The sequence below is a fragment of the Molothrus aeneus genome, chromosome 1, assembly GCF_037042795.1.
Source record: "Molothrus aeneus isolate 106 chromosome 1, BPBGC_Maene_1.0, whole genome shotgun sequence".
Lineage (NCBI taxonomy): Eukaryota > Metazoa > Chordata > Aves > Passeriformes > Icteridae > Molothrus > Molothrus aeneus.
In genome coordinates, this window is record NC_089646.1 from 140,470,073 (window position 1) to 140,486,550 (window position 16,478).

General features: G+C 40.3%; 1 protein-coding gene across 1 annotated transcript in view; it reads left to right on the forward strand.

Moving 5' to 3' along the window:
* Positions 1 to 524: 524 nt before the first annotated feature.
* Positions 525 to 16,478, forward strand: part of COL14A1 (collagen type XIV alpha 1 chain) — a 114,142-nt gene continuing 98,188 nt past the window's right edge. Inside the window, exons 1-5 of the mRNA XM_066565933.1 lie at positions 525 to 764; positions 4,024 to 4,144; positions 9,755 to 9,871; positions 10,971 to 11,114; positions 14,141 to 14,227. Of these exons, the coding sequence (XP_066422030.1) occupies positions 4,057 to 4,144; positions 9,755 to 9,871; positions 10,971 to 11,114; positions 14,141 to 14,227 (436 nt within the window). The 5' untranslated portion in view covers positions 525 to 764; positions 4,024 to 4,056. The remainder of the gene's footprint in view (positions 765 to 4,023; positions 4,145 to 9,754; positions 9,872 to 10,970; positions 11,115 to 14,140; positions 14,228 to 16,478) is intronic.

Consider the following 16,478-nt stretch of genomic DNA (forward strand, 5'->3'; position numbering starts at 1 on the left):
GCATGTTGTAATGAATATTTTCATTCACCTGTTAAATTCTCAGGACTTACACACTTTGTGAGTAGTAGCCTTAATTGTAAATTCAGTAGGCTATACCGCAGGGCAACTCATATTTCTATGGAAATATAGAATATAGATTCTGCAATTCCACATACTACTGCAGTGTCTATCCATATAGCAAAAAATATAGGTATGTACTACAACACTTTTAATCAAGGTTTAAACTAAGCCAGAAAAGTGTTGGAACACTTTTATATAAATTTTTCCCCAATGAGTCACTAATCCACACATCTCAATAGCTGGCGTGGGGAACACTTGCATTCCAAGCCGTACTGCAAAGGAGGCAGCTTCAAAATAATTAATAAACTAAGTGAATAAGGAACTTTGGAGAGAAAAAAATGAGTTAACACATAGCAAACCCAGAATACTGAGGACCCTGGCAAGCTCAGCACCTGCCCATGGAACGCTGCCCGTGCTCCCCGGCCCTGCCTCCCGCGCACCTGGCCGCGCCCCCGCCGCGGGGATCGGGCTCGGGGGCGGAGGGTGGGATCTCAGACATCGCCTATGCCTCTTCCCTCCCCCCCTTCTTTCCACCTTCTGCTTTATAATTGCCCGCCTCCTTTCTCTCCCCTTTCGCCTTATCAGATGCGGAGCGGCCAGCGGGGAGGGAAGCGGCTCTCCCGCAGCCGGCTCAGCACCCGCAGCCACCCGTGAAAAGGAGCGGCCGCTCCCCGCCGGCCCCTCCCCGGCTGATGCCCGCACAGGTCGGTGAGCGCTGCGCTTCGACCCCTCGAGGGCAGGGGCCAGGCGGGCGGGGGGTCGAGGCAGGACCGAAGAGCTTCCCATCAACCTGCCCGGCCACCTCCGCGGCGGCAGGACCGGAGCGCCGGAGGGAGGATGGGGCGAGGGAGGAGGAGATGGAGGACTGGAAGGGGCGACGTCAGGCTCGGACGGGGAAACCCCTTTAGGAAACCCCCTGCAAAGGCCTTACTTTGATAGCTGATAGTAATTAAACCCCATCAGTCTCACTGTTGCTGTGGCGGAGACCCTGGCTGCTGCCCGGGCCCCGCCGCGGCTGCCTCCTCTCTCTCTCCCTCCGCTCCGCGCAGCGTCGGGGCAGTGGCTCCACCCTGGCCCCGCGCGGCGCTTTCTGCGCGGAGCTGCCCGGGCTGGCGAGCGCGTCCCCGCCGGGTCCCCGCTCGCTGCCGGCAGCCCCTGGCTCTCAGGGCTCCGTTCCCCGCCTCAGCTCGGTGGAGGCAGCGAGCTCCCCGCGGTCCCTCCCTTAACCCGGGGCGGGGGCGCTCACTTTCACACGGGTGGGTGCTGGTGGTGGGGAGCCCCCGGAAAGGAGTCGGGGGTCAGGAGCGGAGCCTTGAGCCGCGGCCCCCCGGCGCCACGCTGCGGGGCTGTGGAGAGGCGAGCGCGAGAGCGCGGTCCCCGTCCCCTCCGCCGCCTCCCCCTGCGGGGCCGGGGCAGGTCGCGCTCCGGCTTGGCCCAGCGGGACGTCGAACGTGAGCGCTGGTCCGGAACGAGACACCGAGACAGGGGAAATCCCCGAGTGACCTGCCCATCCCGGGGACTGTGCTTAGCCTCCTCCCCTGGGCTGGGTGCGCGGAGCCAGGACAGGGCGGAGAACGAAGGTGTGTGCCGCGTTTGTCCCCCTGTGAGCTCTCGAGGGTGCGTCCTTCCCTCAGGAAAAGGTGCCCTGTGGCCAGGTCCGTGCCAGGAGCCCTGGAGCCCAGCTGGGAGAGATGCTCCGGGGAGCGGAGCTCACCTCAGGGCAGGGTTCTTGGCTTGCTTGGTGTCTGCTCCTAGCGCTAGTCTGCCAGATAACTCATTTACCACATACTTACTAAAAGGTGAAATATATAAAGAGCAGAAGGAATACGATATTTGTTTTTAGTCCCACACAATGTCAGCCACAAGGTGGCTGCAGACGGGGGTTTCCTTTCCTGGTTAAGTGAACCCTGACGTGCGGATCATTGCAGAGATGAACTTGTGTGTAGCTGATGCAGCAACAGCTATGTCTATTCCAATAAATCTCATTTCTCTGGGTTTTCTATTAAAGCAGCAGTAGAGAATGTTTCTAACACAGGATTATCGGTCAGTTAGTATTTATAGCTCTTGCTTTGGAGGAAGGTTTATATTAAATGTAGCAGATGGGGAATTCAGCCACCACTGTGAGTGAATATTTTAATGTCTGGGTTATTATGGGAGGCAATTCACACATCATCAGTGGTAACTGCCTGGAAGAATAAGTTGCTTGGAGAGTCTTTGTTTACTTGATCCAGATTGTATTCCTGAGTGAGGAGAGAAGCATCAATACCCAACATGAGATACACAAGAGATGGATTTCAGCCATGTTTTGAGATACTCTCGGTTCTTCCTATTGCCCGTCACTGACAGCTGCCTAGTCCTTGAGTGCTTGACACTTTGGTTCATGTGGTAGGAAACCTGGGAACTTTGCACAGGTTTCTGAATTCTGTCTGGAGGATGAGTCTAAGAACTCTGCATAGCAATATATAAGTTCTTGGAGCAAATATTTGATGTGGATTCTAGGTATTTTCCTCTGTCTTGAGAGATTTATACTATGAGAGATGGATTCAAAATATATGTTTAAGTAATGTGAAATTTGTTGATAAACTTAAAGGTTTATCAACCTTCGATAAAAGGTTCAATATTAACCTTCGAGGTTAAAACTTCAATAACCTCCTTTGGAGATGGAATTTACAATGTATATATTTCTAGGAGTTGTATCAAGCATTCATGACTGGTATTGGTGACAGTACCAATATATACCAACTATAGGAATGTAGTTGTCCTACTGGGACAGCTATAGCAGGTTGCAAATGCTCAGAGAGAGAAGAGGATGTAGGTCTTATCCTCTTATGTTTAATAATGATTGAGGTATTTCAGTCTGCTTTTTATATTAGATAGTGGATGAACCACTTGCCATGTGCCTTCAAGACAAGGAAAACATGGAAGGCAAATACAGTGATGGTATGTCAGGACTATTCAAGAAAATGACAGAGGAGGTAAATGTGAGAAACCTACAAAACAGAAATACATAAACCAAAATTTACCCAAGTAAACCTTCAAATCCTCTTTGCTGCCTACAAGAAATCTACTATTAATTATCTTAATTTGCTTATCCTGTAGAATTTTAACAGGTGAGGACAGCAAAAAATCATCTTCTTGCCCCAGAAAATTGACTAAAACTAGTGCTGTAAAGTTGAGTGAAAGAGAAATCTTTATAAGTATGGTGCTAGGCTGTATCTTGAGATTGGTACTGTTTTTAAGCTAACTTCTGTGGTCAGGTAAATTACTCACTCTGAAACTTGCTCTTTGGAACCAGAATTATTTCCTGTAACCTAGCTAGTTCACCTAGGACTACCTTTAGTGTTCATATACTGCTGCATTCTAAAGTGTTGATTTCTCCCAACTGGTCAAGTTAGTGTAAATGGTTTTGACCATGATACTACCTACTGTAGATGCAGACACTACAACAGAGAGCACAGGATAAGCTGAATAAAGTAGAAAAAGGAAAATGGGCAATGGGAAGAGGATGTGAGTTCCTTCAGAACAAAGTTCTGCCTTTTAAAAAAAGCTTCAGAGTTCTTTGCCACAGATACCTTGATACAGTTCTTACAAAACTGGATTGTGTAGAAATATACGTTGTACTTTGTTATTATCTATAGCTTTATTTCCAATGCTTGTGTATGATCAGCAAAGAATTTACAGTTCTTTTTTATGTGGGCCAAGTTTTCAAAACAGTTGAGTAGCCCAAGTGGGGTTCTTTGTCCCTTTCAGGTAAAATGTGCTTTGGTCATAAAACTACTGCCAGGAAAATTTGTCTCCACTGATATCTGTGGTAAATTCCTTGTTGTTTGTTTGTTTTGTTTGCTTGGGTTTTTTGTTTGTTTGTTTGTTTTAATTAAATTCAGATTTTCCCCACAATTTTCATTAAAGTGGATGGCTTCTCTTTGCCTGTTCAGTAAGTCTTTTTGTTCCATGTGTTTTCAGACCTGCTGATACTGGTGTATTGAGGGGAGGAAGATGCTGTGTCGATACAAGATACAGAGCTGTTTTCTCTTGGCTTTCTTAGCTGTCACACCTTTTTTCATCAGTGATGTCCAGGGTCAAGGTGAGTCACAAACAAGAAGATGGAGTTTTTCACTCTGAGGTGCAGAAATAGACTTTTTATTCCAAATGCAAGTAAGTGTTACTTCCTCCTTAGTAGGATGTGAATCCAATAATACTGCAATTAGGCAGGAATTTTGCTGCTGAGCTTGGGGAGCAGGTGGGAGTAGAATTACATCCTCATGTGTGCTCTTTGAACCTAGTATCTCAAATAGCATAAATATTTGTGCAAATTCATATGTCTCAAAATGAATTATACACAACATGTTTTTACTCCTGTTTACATGAAAGTACTTATCAGAAATTGGTCTTATTGTCCTCTATGTAATCAAGCAAATTTGAAGGATCAGCTGTGATGTAAAGCTTGCATGCAATATGTATGTTTTTTATCTTGAATGGAATATGTATGTTTTGGAACAGTAGCTGTTGTAGTGCTTATATCATTCCATATTGCACAGATCTGTTAAATGTCACAGACTACTTCTGCAGTTTTTAAAATGAAAATCTCCCTTGTGAATATTAAAGGATACTGCTGGGATTGTTAGGCTTACATACTTGTTGGGTTGTATTGACAGTGGCTTGATTGCTAGAGAAAATGTATCATATTGCTTGGGGAAGGAGGGAGGAAGAATACCAATGAGTTTTTATGATTTCTAGAGAAAGGCTTTTCTCTCAACTTTAGTTTTATGTAATCCCTTTGATATGAGATTGCATGGGCATAACCAGGAGCAGAATTGGATCCTGGGGTCTTTTAGAGCGATTTGTGTAATGTATTATTCATGAGGACATTTGGAAACTATTGGCAACGTGAGGCTTTCAAAATTCTGACAATGCAACTAGCAGTGTTGTCCAGTCTGCGTGGCACTTGAGTGCTGGGGAAGCATGCGCTCCTGGATGTTTGGAAATCTGTGAGCATTTTACAAGCCTCTCCCAGAACTGAGGGACACGTGTAAGCTGTAATGTATGATGTCGGCGATGTGAGGTGAATCAAGAAATGTATGTTCCCAATGTTCAGTGCATCATTCTGGTCAGAAATTAGGTCCAGAATGTTTGTGACTTAATGAGCCAATAAAGCAAAGCATATGGTTAGTCTTTTCTCTGTATTTCAGTCCTAATACATATGGTTAAGATTTGCAAAACAGGTCTGGGGGTTGAGGTCCACCTCCAGAAAGTTTTGCAAAATTCCTTGATCTTGGAAAACTATTCTTCTCCACTTTTTAAAAACTTTGATTCCATCAGTTATAGTCGGAGAGTGTTCTCCCTTTAATACCAATACAATGAAATGAAGGTCAGAGGGTTTTTTTCCACAGTAATCACCCTAACAGAAGCTAGAGTTGGTGTACTTGATGAATAAAGAACAATACTTCCCTTGTTCTTAGACTCTTTCAGCAAGCATCAGCTATGGAATGCTGTCAGCAGTGGGATATTAAGCTAAGTGCACCATTGCCTTAGCCCAACACGACTGTTATTCTATTGAATTAGGTGATATGAAGTCTCTATTCCATGTTTGCAGAAAAAAATCTCTTGGTATACTAAAAGTAATAAGGAGTTTCTCAAATTCTTTTTGTCAAGGTTGCCACCTCTTGAAGTAAGCTCTTCATGCAGCTGGCAAACTATTTACAATTTTATACCATTTGTTTGTCTGTTTTAATCAACTGTACACTCTGCCAACATGTAGGAAGAGCTGGCTTTAGTTCCAGCTTGTGTTTCCTTCCTTTGGCAAAGACACTCAGGTAAAGGTGTGTAATGTGACTTCTTGGAAAGGAGAATATGTTTGTGAGGCTGAAGCCAACGTGCCTGAAGCTACAAATTATCCCTTCAGAGGAGCTATGTGGTTGTATCTCACTGTGTCACATAGCACTGTTTGGTTTTGACTCAACAACAATTATTTTTTCAGCTCTGCTGTTTCTTCCCCATTCAATATAGTGTATAAATAACATATTTTGTATACTTATGTTCTTATATAGTACATGATTAGTGCTGGGCAAGAAAACCAGTTGAGAATTTTTCATTTATCCATAAAGTAACTTGCTTTGAGAGTTTTTCTGTATTTAAAGATGGATTTTCTTTGTGTAGCAATAATTTTCATGTGTTACTACTGTAATTGCTAAGTAACTGCAGTGCATATTAACTTATTCCATTCTTATGACAACAGTGAATAGAAAGCCACAATATTTAGTTAGTATCCAAACTTAGACTATTGGATGTCTTGGAGAATTGTCCATAAGAAATTTATTGTATTTTTCCTTTACAGTAAGAGTTGAAAACATTCCTTCCCTAGTTGTCTGTAAGAGTTACGTGTTTGGAGTGCTTATTTACCTGGTGGCATAAACCAAAGCCTTGAACTTGTCAGTTTTCTTTTGGGTGACTGCTCTAATGTTGCTGACAGCCATTCTCTTTTGCATTCCTGTAAAACCACTTAACGAGATCTAGCTACTGATTTTTTATCAGTTAACTGACTCAGCTTGGATTGATTTTTTTTCCTTTCTGCAAGAAATGAGATTTTGTTCCACAGACAATAAAGGCCCAAAGAAATAAAGATATCCTCTTCAGGTTGGTGTATGTGTAGTAATTCCCATCAATATTTTGTTGTCTGTTTGAGTGCTAGATTTTTAACTTCCTTAGCTATATGTACTTTTCTATGCCAGAACGTTAGTCTTTACACAACTAAGACACAGTTGATTATCTGCCTACTGAATAATTATTTTCTTTTTTATGGTTCATTGCTGTGTGGGAATGTTCCTTCCACTGCACTACTGCCTTTGATACAAAAAGAACCCAGTGAAAATTGACCAGTTATGTAAAGACTATTCTGGCACCCCTTTTCTAGTCTTTCACATTGTAACTCTGTAGTATACAGAAAAAACTGGTGATTGTGTCCTTCTTTGCTTGTAAGGTCTGTGATTGTTTTTTATGGGCTCATACATTTACCTGTTTTGGTGATGGCTAATAGCAGTTAGGCCAGAACTGTGCTTCTTTGTTAGAAGGTGCTTTCATAAATAGTCAAGTTGAAAGTAGGATGGAAAGAAATGATGGGAAAGGAAGATGGCAGACAAAGTGAGCTCTGAAATTCTAAGACATGATTGGGGGTTTTTTTGGTCAATCTTTGATGTTACTTTGTTGCTCTCTGCTCTGCTTCTTAATCCCCATACAAATTTACCACTTAATCCCAGTAAAATCTGCAGCATTTTCACGCTTGCATGCAGCCATTATTTAAAATTTTATTTTCTACTCCTGAGGCAAAATAATAAAAGGAATTGTATTTTTGCAAACTTCTAGGTATGATTTGTCACTCATGTTCATTCAGCCCCAATTTATTGTGATTTATGTATAGCTCAAAGACACAATGAATCTTGAGAATGAATTAAAAGCTGTAATCCATAATTACAGTCTGCTTGGCTTTGAAAACTTTTTGCCATAGTCTCTGTCATGTTTTTACAATTATAGCATGCTGAATGTTCTTGCTGAAACCTGCCTAGCAAAACATTTTGCAGTATGAGGGCCAAATTTTCAAAGAACTGATGTTGTATTTGCAGTGATTCCTGCACACAGGAATCACTGCAAACACACACTGTGATCTTGCTCGCAGCCTCTTTCTTTCTAAACTTCAGGGAGGTGACAGGCAGACTGAAGATGAGGTCTGACAAATTAAGTCCAGCAACTAAGGAAATGCTTGGGTTGGGTGTGAGCCCAGTGCTGCCAATCAGAGCATCTTTGAGTGTGTGGAGCTCATGTGCTGGTTGCTGTTTCTGTCCCCTTGCCTCTCTTCTTGAGCTTGTTCTCTGAGGTCTTTGAGAATGCACAGGTGTTGATAAGCTGTTCTTGGTACTTATGTACTTTCTTTTCTGTGTTCTGGTGTCAAGTTTCAGTTCTCCTCAAGGAGGAGAACTGCAGAACCTGCCCTTGGTCTGATAAAACTGCCACTTAGGGAATGAGAGATGGGATGCAAGGGAATGTATCCCTTGCATTGAATGTTCAAATTCTTACTTCTAAGATCCAAAATGTATTTAAGAGTAGATGACATGAAAAAATATGCGCCCCCAAATCTCAAAAAACTACAGCATGCCTTTTTCCTTCTCTCTTCCCCCAAGCTCCTGGAAAAAGTAGCATGTAGGAAAAAGTTATTGGTTCAGGACAGGTCTTTGGCTGCTACTGGTGCCAGAGCTGCATTGGCTGTAGCAGGTCAAATGGAGAGGCCAGAAATTGTTGGCCAGCACATTCTGCCTGTTGACTCAGACACTCCATGTGCTGTAATCCCTAAATCTCAGAAATATCATGATACTGTTGGTTTATTTTATCTAAAGGACCAAAAAACTATGGGCATGAGCCTAGTCAATTAAGAGCAATCTTAGCCCTAGGGAAAAGAAATTGCCACTTGCCTGCTTCAGATTAATTTCCCTGATTTCTTAGACTTACTAACAGAAACCTTAAGATGTAGTGGCAAAGGCACCAAGGACTTGGAAAATGATGGAGACTGTTCAGGGCACTGTGGAGACAATGGGAAAAGGAGGAATAAGGGTGGAGGTGTTAAAGGTTTTCTAGCCCTTCTGTCATTCAGCCTGCAAGTAGCTTCCCTGGCTGCCTTTCCCTGTAGATCAGTTTGTTCTCTGTGAGCCAAATTCTCTTCAACTGTATGAAGATTTCCCATTGTTGACAGCCAGGCTGCCCTGCCAGGTGCTCTGCTGCAGTTCTCCAGTGAAGAGGGGATGTGCCTCCCCAAAGCAGAGTGGAAAGGTTTTGTAGAGTGTGGTCCAGAATCAGTGGAGTTTGACTGAGCAGTGGGATGTAAACCTGTGAAAAACTCATTTATGTGCAGAGACACAAAGTTGCTGATAGTATGGCAACAACATGGGACAGTTTCTCCATTTGTTCTTGTGTGCTTTGCTTCATTGATATTTGCCTCTTTTTCAATCACTTTATGCTTTTCTTCATTTCGCCTGCTGCTTCAGTTCGAATCCTGGGTGACATCACAATATAAATAGAAGCCAAATTTTACTTACCATCCAGATTGCCCCTAAGTCTTGACTGGCCTGTGCATGTCTGCTAGTCTTGATGAGACCGAAGCAGTGTTTGCAGCTGCAAAGCTTTGTGCTGCTTTAGCCAGGTTTGCAAATTGGGCAGCTGATGTTCCCTTTGCCTTGTGCACACCTGTCTTTTCTCTTGGTTTCCTCACAAGGATTTGAAAATTTGGCCCTGGTGACATTAAATGTGGGGAAATGCCCACGATAATGAGAGGTAAAGGAGTGTAGGTTATGCATATTGCCAGTGTAAGAGAGCAATTTTAATTCCCATATATTAACAAAGAGCATTTTTATTACCAGCTTTGCCTGCTAAACTAGTGTCTTAACATCTAACACTGTTTGTCTTTCTGTCCACTGCTGTTAGGTTGTTTAGTTTGTTTTGTAAAGAGATAAATAAAAGGTCTGTCTGAGGGAAGTAGTGCACTTGGGGATGTCATTTTACAAACTAATAAACTGATGTATGTGACATTTTAAATAACTTGCATCCTTTACCATTACAATTTTGTGTTGTCTTCCTATATGTGTTTATTTTTGTTTAAAATTGGTTCGTCTTTATTTGAATTTAAAATGTTGTTCTCTTTCCGAACTTGCAGTATCCCCACCAACAAGACTAAGATATAATGTAGTGGGTCCTGACAGTGTACAGATCTCTTGGAAAGCCCCCAAAGGGCAATTCACTGGATATAAACTTCTTGTCACTCCAAGTTCAGGTAAAAGTCTGTATGTTCTCTTTTGAGGTAAAAGTACTGTCTTCCTAAGGCATAAAAGGTTTTCAGAGTTTAGTGTCATCCTCCACTAATTGAAGAAATTGTGAGCAAGCTTTGGGTAATGAAGTACTGTCTGGTCAACAGAAGAGAGATTAATTTCACTAGAGGGTGGTCAGGCACAGAAAATGGGAATCAAATGCTTGAGGTAGCAGAGATGGGTCCATGCTAGTTATGCTTCATGTGTAGTCTTTGGGAATTGTCATTGATCATCTGTCTCTACCTTTCTTCCAGTGGGGTGTAAGGAATTCTAGGAATTGTTCAGGGGAAAGTATTGGAATCCTAATTCAGTCAGCCTTCAAGGTGGATCTCCTTGTCCCTTATCCCTTAGTGAGCTGTCAGGAAAAGAATTAAGAAAACAAGTAATCTTTAAAAGTTTTTTGAATGAAAACTTGAAAAGGTAGATACCAAAGCGGCTGTATAGAGCTATAAGGGCCCTACTTCTGTACATTTAAAATTAAATTTAGAACAGAAACTGCTTTAACATATGGTTAAAATACATCTTTGTATATATATTGGCATGCACTCTTTATATGTAAATGGACATATGAATATTTGTATTTACTTGTTCAATAACAAGTATTTATTTGTTCAATATTTGCATTTATACATGAGAATTTCCTAGCCCAAAGAAAGTTGGCAAAGCAAGTATTCAGAGGTGATGTGAGTATGACAGGGTCCGAACTGGCAGCCAATCACAGAGGAAAAGCCTGTTGGTATGATGTTACCAAACTTGGCAGATTTTGTAAACTGTTCCCCTTTTTCTTAATGATTTTGCTGGACACCATGGCTGTTTCCTGAGGCCCAGATATAAATGCTGATCTTAAGAGTGTTTGTGTTTAAAAAAACTGGTTAGACTGCCTATTTTGTTGCTTTTCTGGGATGTTCTCTGGCCTGGCTGTATGGATAGTCCCAAAAGTGGGTAAAGTGGAAATGCTTAGGTCATGGTAGAGCTTGAGGTATTTTTAAGTCATTACGTTTACGGTACTATAAGAAAAGCAAACAAAGTTATGTATTTGTTGGTTTTTTGTCTTTTCTCCTATAGGTGGAAAAACAAACCAATTAATTCTTCAAAATACTGCAACCAAAGCAATTATTCAAGGTCTCATTCCAGATCAAAATTATGCCCTTCAGATCATTGCATTCAGTGAAGACAAGGAGAGTAAGCCAGCACAAGGCCAGTTCAGAAGTACGTGTCTCTTTATGGCTGACATACAGAATGTATCAGATATTTAATGCAACTTCTGAAATGGTAACAAGTCTTACACAAAGGGGAATGATGGAAAAACCTTTTTTTTTGTGGTGGAAGGAAAATCAAAGCCATGTATTTTAACTGGTGTAAGTATAGGTAGAGGCCTGAATTAATTGCATAACATGTTCTTGCATTGGGCTCTTTGTTTCCATTGGATTGGCATCCCTTTCTTCCTTGTTTCATAAGGAAATTGGCTGGTATTTCATAAAAAGAATCTTCAATTAATAGAAATAAAGTGCTATATTCTGATACTTTAAAAATTTCCTTTTTATTAAAACAGCGTTATAGCTGTTCCAACTGGCTAATAGATGCTAGTTCAGTAGTATGAAAGGCTGATTTCTTGATGGTCTTCAGCTGTCAAATATATTTACAAACTTAATTTTTTATATGATCAATACATGCTTTTAATATCTATATCATAGTGGTATATACACATTCTATCTGATTTATCTTGATCTTCATGTTAAATGTTTTAAATATGCTTAGTGGAGATTTGGTTAATAATGTGGCAGTGCAGGAGTATAGTTGAAAGCCTAATGAGTTCTCTGATGCTAAATTTTCCTCACTGTCTTTGCCAAGCTACCTTTCTTTTAAAACCAGCACAAGATAAAATATGCTGAGTACTTGATGTGGGGTGTATCCAAGTCCTTTTGGCTTTTCACCACTACAACTGTATTTACTACCTTAAGTTCTGTCCTGGTTAGGAAACCCACAAAACCACAGATTACTTTAGCATTAAAGAGAAGCCCACAGAAGGCAACAGCAAATTCTATAATATTAGGTGTAGCTGTTTTTGAAATGGCATTTAGGAAAAGTAGAGCTGGCAACACGATTTAAGGATATGGGGATTATGTTCTATTTAGTATACTCTCTTTGCTGCACTTCAGGCTGGAGTTTAATTTAAAAGCATGATGCCTTTCATTAGTAAAGAATGCAGATACAGCATATGTACAAATCCTTTTTTTTCTCTCCTTTATCATAGGGGTTTTTTTCCCTTGTAGTCTGACATGTGGCCACTAATTCTTGAGATGAAAAAAGGTCAAATATATAAAGAGTTTTGGGAATATCATCTGGCTTAGTGCATTGGAAGTATGCTCTGGAGTTGTAACTGATATACTAAGAATTCTCAAGCTTACAGTAAAATTTTATTGTAAAAAGAATATTTCTTTTTATATAGCAAGGGATTCATTCTTATTCTAATACATAGCATTTAATGAACTAAGATCATGTACTAGATAAAATCTTTGTCTGTGTAAATATTGGAGTAAAACTGCTGTCTTGCCTCTTCCTATGTGGTTAGAATTATGACAGTGCCCAAATCCAGAAATCTGTCAGGATGTGACTGACTTTTCTTCTTTGAACATTTTCAGACTTTTGTATCATTTTCTCTGGAGACTTGCCCCTCAATAGCTCTAGCATTAGAGGAGGCCAGCTAGTTGGTTTTGCTCTTGGGCTTTTTTCAAAGGAATGCTCCCAGAAGGATAAGCAGCAGCATCCCTTTTGGCTGATATTATTCTGGTATTTCACCTCTTGTTTTAATCAGAGTCTTGTTCAGTTAAGGATTAAACACAGACTTCTGACTAAGACCTGGTGTTGTTATGGCATTCTGTAACTCAGCTAATAACCAAGATCTGCCTTGGTAAAAGCTGGCTCCTCAGCAAACTTGTGAACTTGAATTTGCTCCCAAATCAGTTACACAATTGTTTGCTAAAGGCAGAGGCCATACATAGTCACACGTGCTATCTTAGAAAGGAGAGGAGTCAAAGTTTCAGGTTTTTTGTTCTCACCTCTGTAGGAGTGTGAGCACTGTAGGCTCTGCAAAGGGTTGTCATACTGAGAAAATCACATTCAGATGTTTGTCAGCTCGTTGTCTTCCTTAGAACTTAGTCTTGTGATTATATTTTGGATTGGAACTTGGAACACTCCTGGTTGATTCAGATATTCCACATACTATTGGGAAGATTAGTGAAGTCCTTTTGACTTTGGGTTCCACTAATGTACAACAGAATATTTGCACTGTCTCTCTTACATAGTCAAGAGACAGATAACCTCCTTTCATGCCCTCACAGTGGTTTTTTGAATGATGTAGCACAGAGAGACTTTGGTCCTGGCTGAGGATCAGTGCCTGCTTGGATGAATGTCAGTCATAATCCAATTTTACATAAACTAAGAAGTGTAATTGGAGTAGAATTTTATTCTTCTGTGGAAGATATTCTCAGCTTCATTGTTTTAAGCTTTTCCTGGCTCTTGCAGACAACTGGAGTGTGGATACCAATGAGCATTCCAAGAAAATTCTGGAGGGGCTTTTTCTTCCCAATACGTGACTTTAGCAATGACTTTGTCAGAACCTTTCAGACTATTAGTAGAGCACTACTGGCTACTAATGTAATATTAGGAGTTGCTAATCAAATTGGGTTCTGCTTGGCTGTTGTGAGAGATTGGAGATATAGGAAGGGAGGTATCCCACCCACTTGTGGAATGAGAAACTGTCAAAGTCTCAGCTCTGGAGCAACCTTGCACTCCTGGAAGTATTTGGTGCCCTGACTACAGATTTGGGCGTGAGATCTAAGCTGATTCTGTAAAGAGGACAGTGTAACAGCTGGCTTATGTGCTTTTGTGTTGACTGACTTGGAGGGAACTTTGCAATGCTGGACTTTTCCCAGCTAGCTTTGCCAATTTTCTGGACTATATTTCCAGTGTGGGATCTTGTCTGCATGGGATGTCACTATTTGGACTCTCGTGTGTAAAGAGAGTCAGTTTTGAGAGCTTTAATGATGATAGAATGGTGAAAGAGCCATGAAAATAATAAATGTAAAGGGAGGGAGGGAAAACACAGAAACAGTAACTCATTACCTAAACATATCTTCAGATGCTCTGTGCACCTACTTTAGCAGGAAGAAGAAAATTACATGCTTCTAACTGCCTTGTTTCTAGATTAATTGATTTTCCCCCTTACTTTACAGTTAAAGACATAGAGAGAAGAAAAGACACAAGTAAATCCAAGGTGAAGGATCCAGAAAAAACAAATGCGAGTAAACCAGCTCCGGAAGGTCAGATCATAACACATATGACTTATATGATATTCTGAATATAATCAACTTATTTATTTAACTTGGCCACTGTAGAGATTTTCTGTTAGTCAGTACTTTAAATCTGGTTCCCAGGGTTAAATTAAATAGAGGGGAAAAAAACAGTATTTTCAGAAATATTGGAGTTGCTACAGAGGTATTGCTTTTATTTCTGTGTTTTGCTTCTCTTTTTTATAAAGTCCTAAATGCCATCATGAATAGATAAAAAATATTAAAAAATAATTTTAGATAATATTAAAAGCTGCTTGCATTTCCCCACTGGGTGCACTTTGAGTAGTGGAAGAATCATGCAGGTGTGTGTGCGTGTAATAACTTCTTCTTGTCTTGGCTTTAAGACAAACTGGCAGTATTAATTCCCACCAAATTAATACTATTGTGTAATTAACCATATAATTAACTTGATATGTCTGTCCTAGTATAGGTTGTATATATGAAAACATTTGAAACATTTTGAGGGAGGGGAAAAAAAAGGAGTTAATTTTGCCCTGTTGCAAGGAGCCAATCTTCTGGTGAAATGTGATACTGCTTGCCATGAGAAGTTTGTCTAGTATGGATGAAAATCTATTTCAAGCTTAATATGCATCTCTATTTCCTGTTATTTTAAAATTCAAATAGCATCTTCTTTATGAAGTAGCCCCAACAGTAATTATTCCCTTCAGTGGTTATTTATGGTATATAGAACAAGAAGAGCTTGGTATGACCTTAAATAGTCTCTCTGTGATTAAACCAGACCGTTTCAAGGATCCCATTTTCCCCTTCCATATAAATCTGTCTCCAGTAGTGAACTTGTCAAAGACCTCACCCAAAACTCCTTGAAGCCCACACAAATTTTTCTTTTGTGGGTTTTTATTCCTACCACATTTTTATGTCATGTTGTATTTATTAACACTATGCAAGTTTGTTTCCATACAGCATTTCTCAAAGCAAAGCACCCTTGAATTCCATTGGGTGCATTGGAAGAATGTTAGCTAGTGTGTGCAACACTAAAGAGACAAGTTGTACCTGCTAGTGCATGACAGGGTAGTGGATAGGTGATTTTCCTACATCATGTCTGGAGGAAGACTGAGCTGGAAGAAATTACAGAACTGAGAAGGAAAATGTGATTTGCTTTCTTAATGAAGGACAATTGATAAAAGTTGAAGGAGGGAAAACTGGGCTTGTACTTGGAAAATGTTGATTAAATACAGACAGAGGAAAGTGTCTGCCAGACTGCAGGAGAGCATTTATGCTTTTTTCGTGGAGTAAGGGCAAAACTGCAATTGGCAAGAGGAGCTTGGATCTGCAGTTTCTCCCTTTTTAGGATTCATGTTTACTTTTGAAGTCTTTAGTTCAGTCACCTTCCTCGTCCCTACACCACTTTTTAATCATCTGAATTTCTTCAGTTGTTTCAGGGAAGTTTGTAACAGACAAAATACACCTCCATCCAACACTTCTGGGAAGATATTGCCTTATACTTACTGTAACAGGTTTTAATAGAAAACTAGGGTGCACATTTAAAACTAAAGCAAAACTTAGAAACTTCTTGATCAGCAAACCTGATCATAAAGAAAAAATATTATGCTAGTTTTTATGAATTCTTGAATTTGTTTAGCCCTATTTCCAACTCAGCTATATATTATTGTACAGTAAAGAACTTTTTCCTCTAGTCTCACTATTGCATATTTCTCTGCTTTGCACATTATAATGATTATTCAAAGTGATGAAGATTACAAGTGAATGACTTCATTAGGAGTAGGGTGAGATTCCAAGTGAAAACATTGGGAAAAAATAACAGCATCAGCAAAAAATGTGTATCTGGGGTAGAAGTAAATTCAGAATGGATATTCAGAAAGTAATGGTATCAAAACTTTCCTAGTTTAATATATAAAGACTGTTCCACCTCAAATTGAAATAGAATCAAAGAAATAAGGAAAAGTCTGAAAGAAATGGATTAAAGAAATAAGTGCAAAATTTTACAGCAAACCCATGAATAATAACTTGATCCTCTGCAGATGTTTGACAGGAAATTATTTGAGTACAACCAAATGAATTCAGGCCAGCAGTTAATTGGTTTCATAACCATTTAGTTTATGGCTAAATTTGATGGATTTAATAGCAACCCTGATACATTCTGTGTCTTTGGTCAAGTTGGCCAGACCTTGGGAGTTAACACTATAGAAGAATTATTAGAATCATAAAATCATTAAGGTTGGAATAAATGTGCATCATCGAT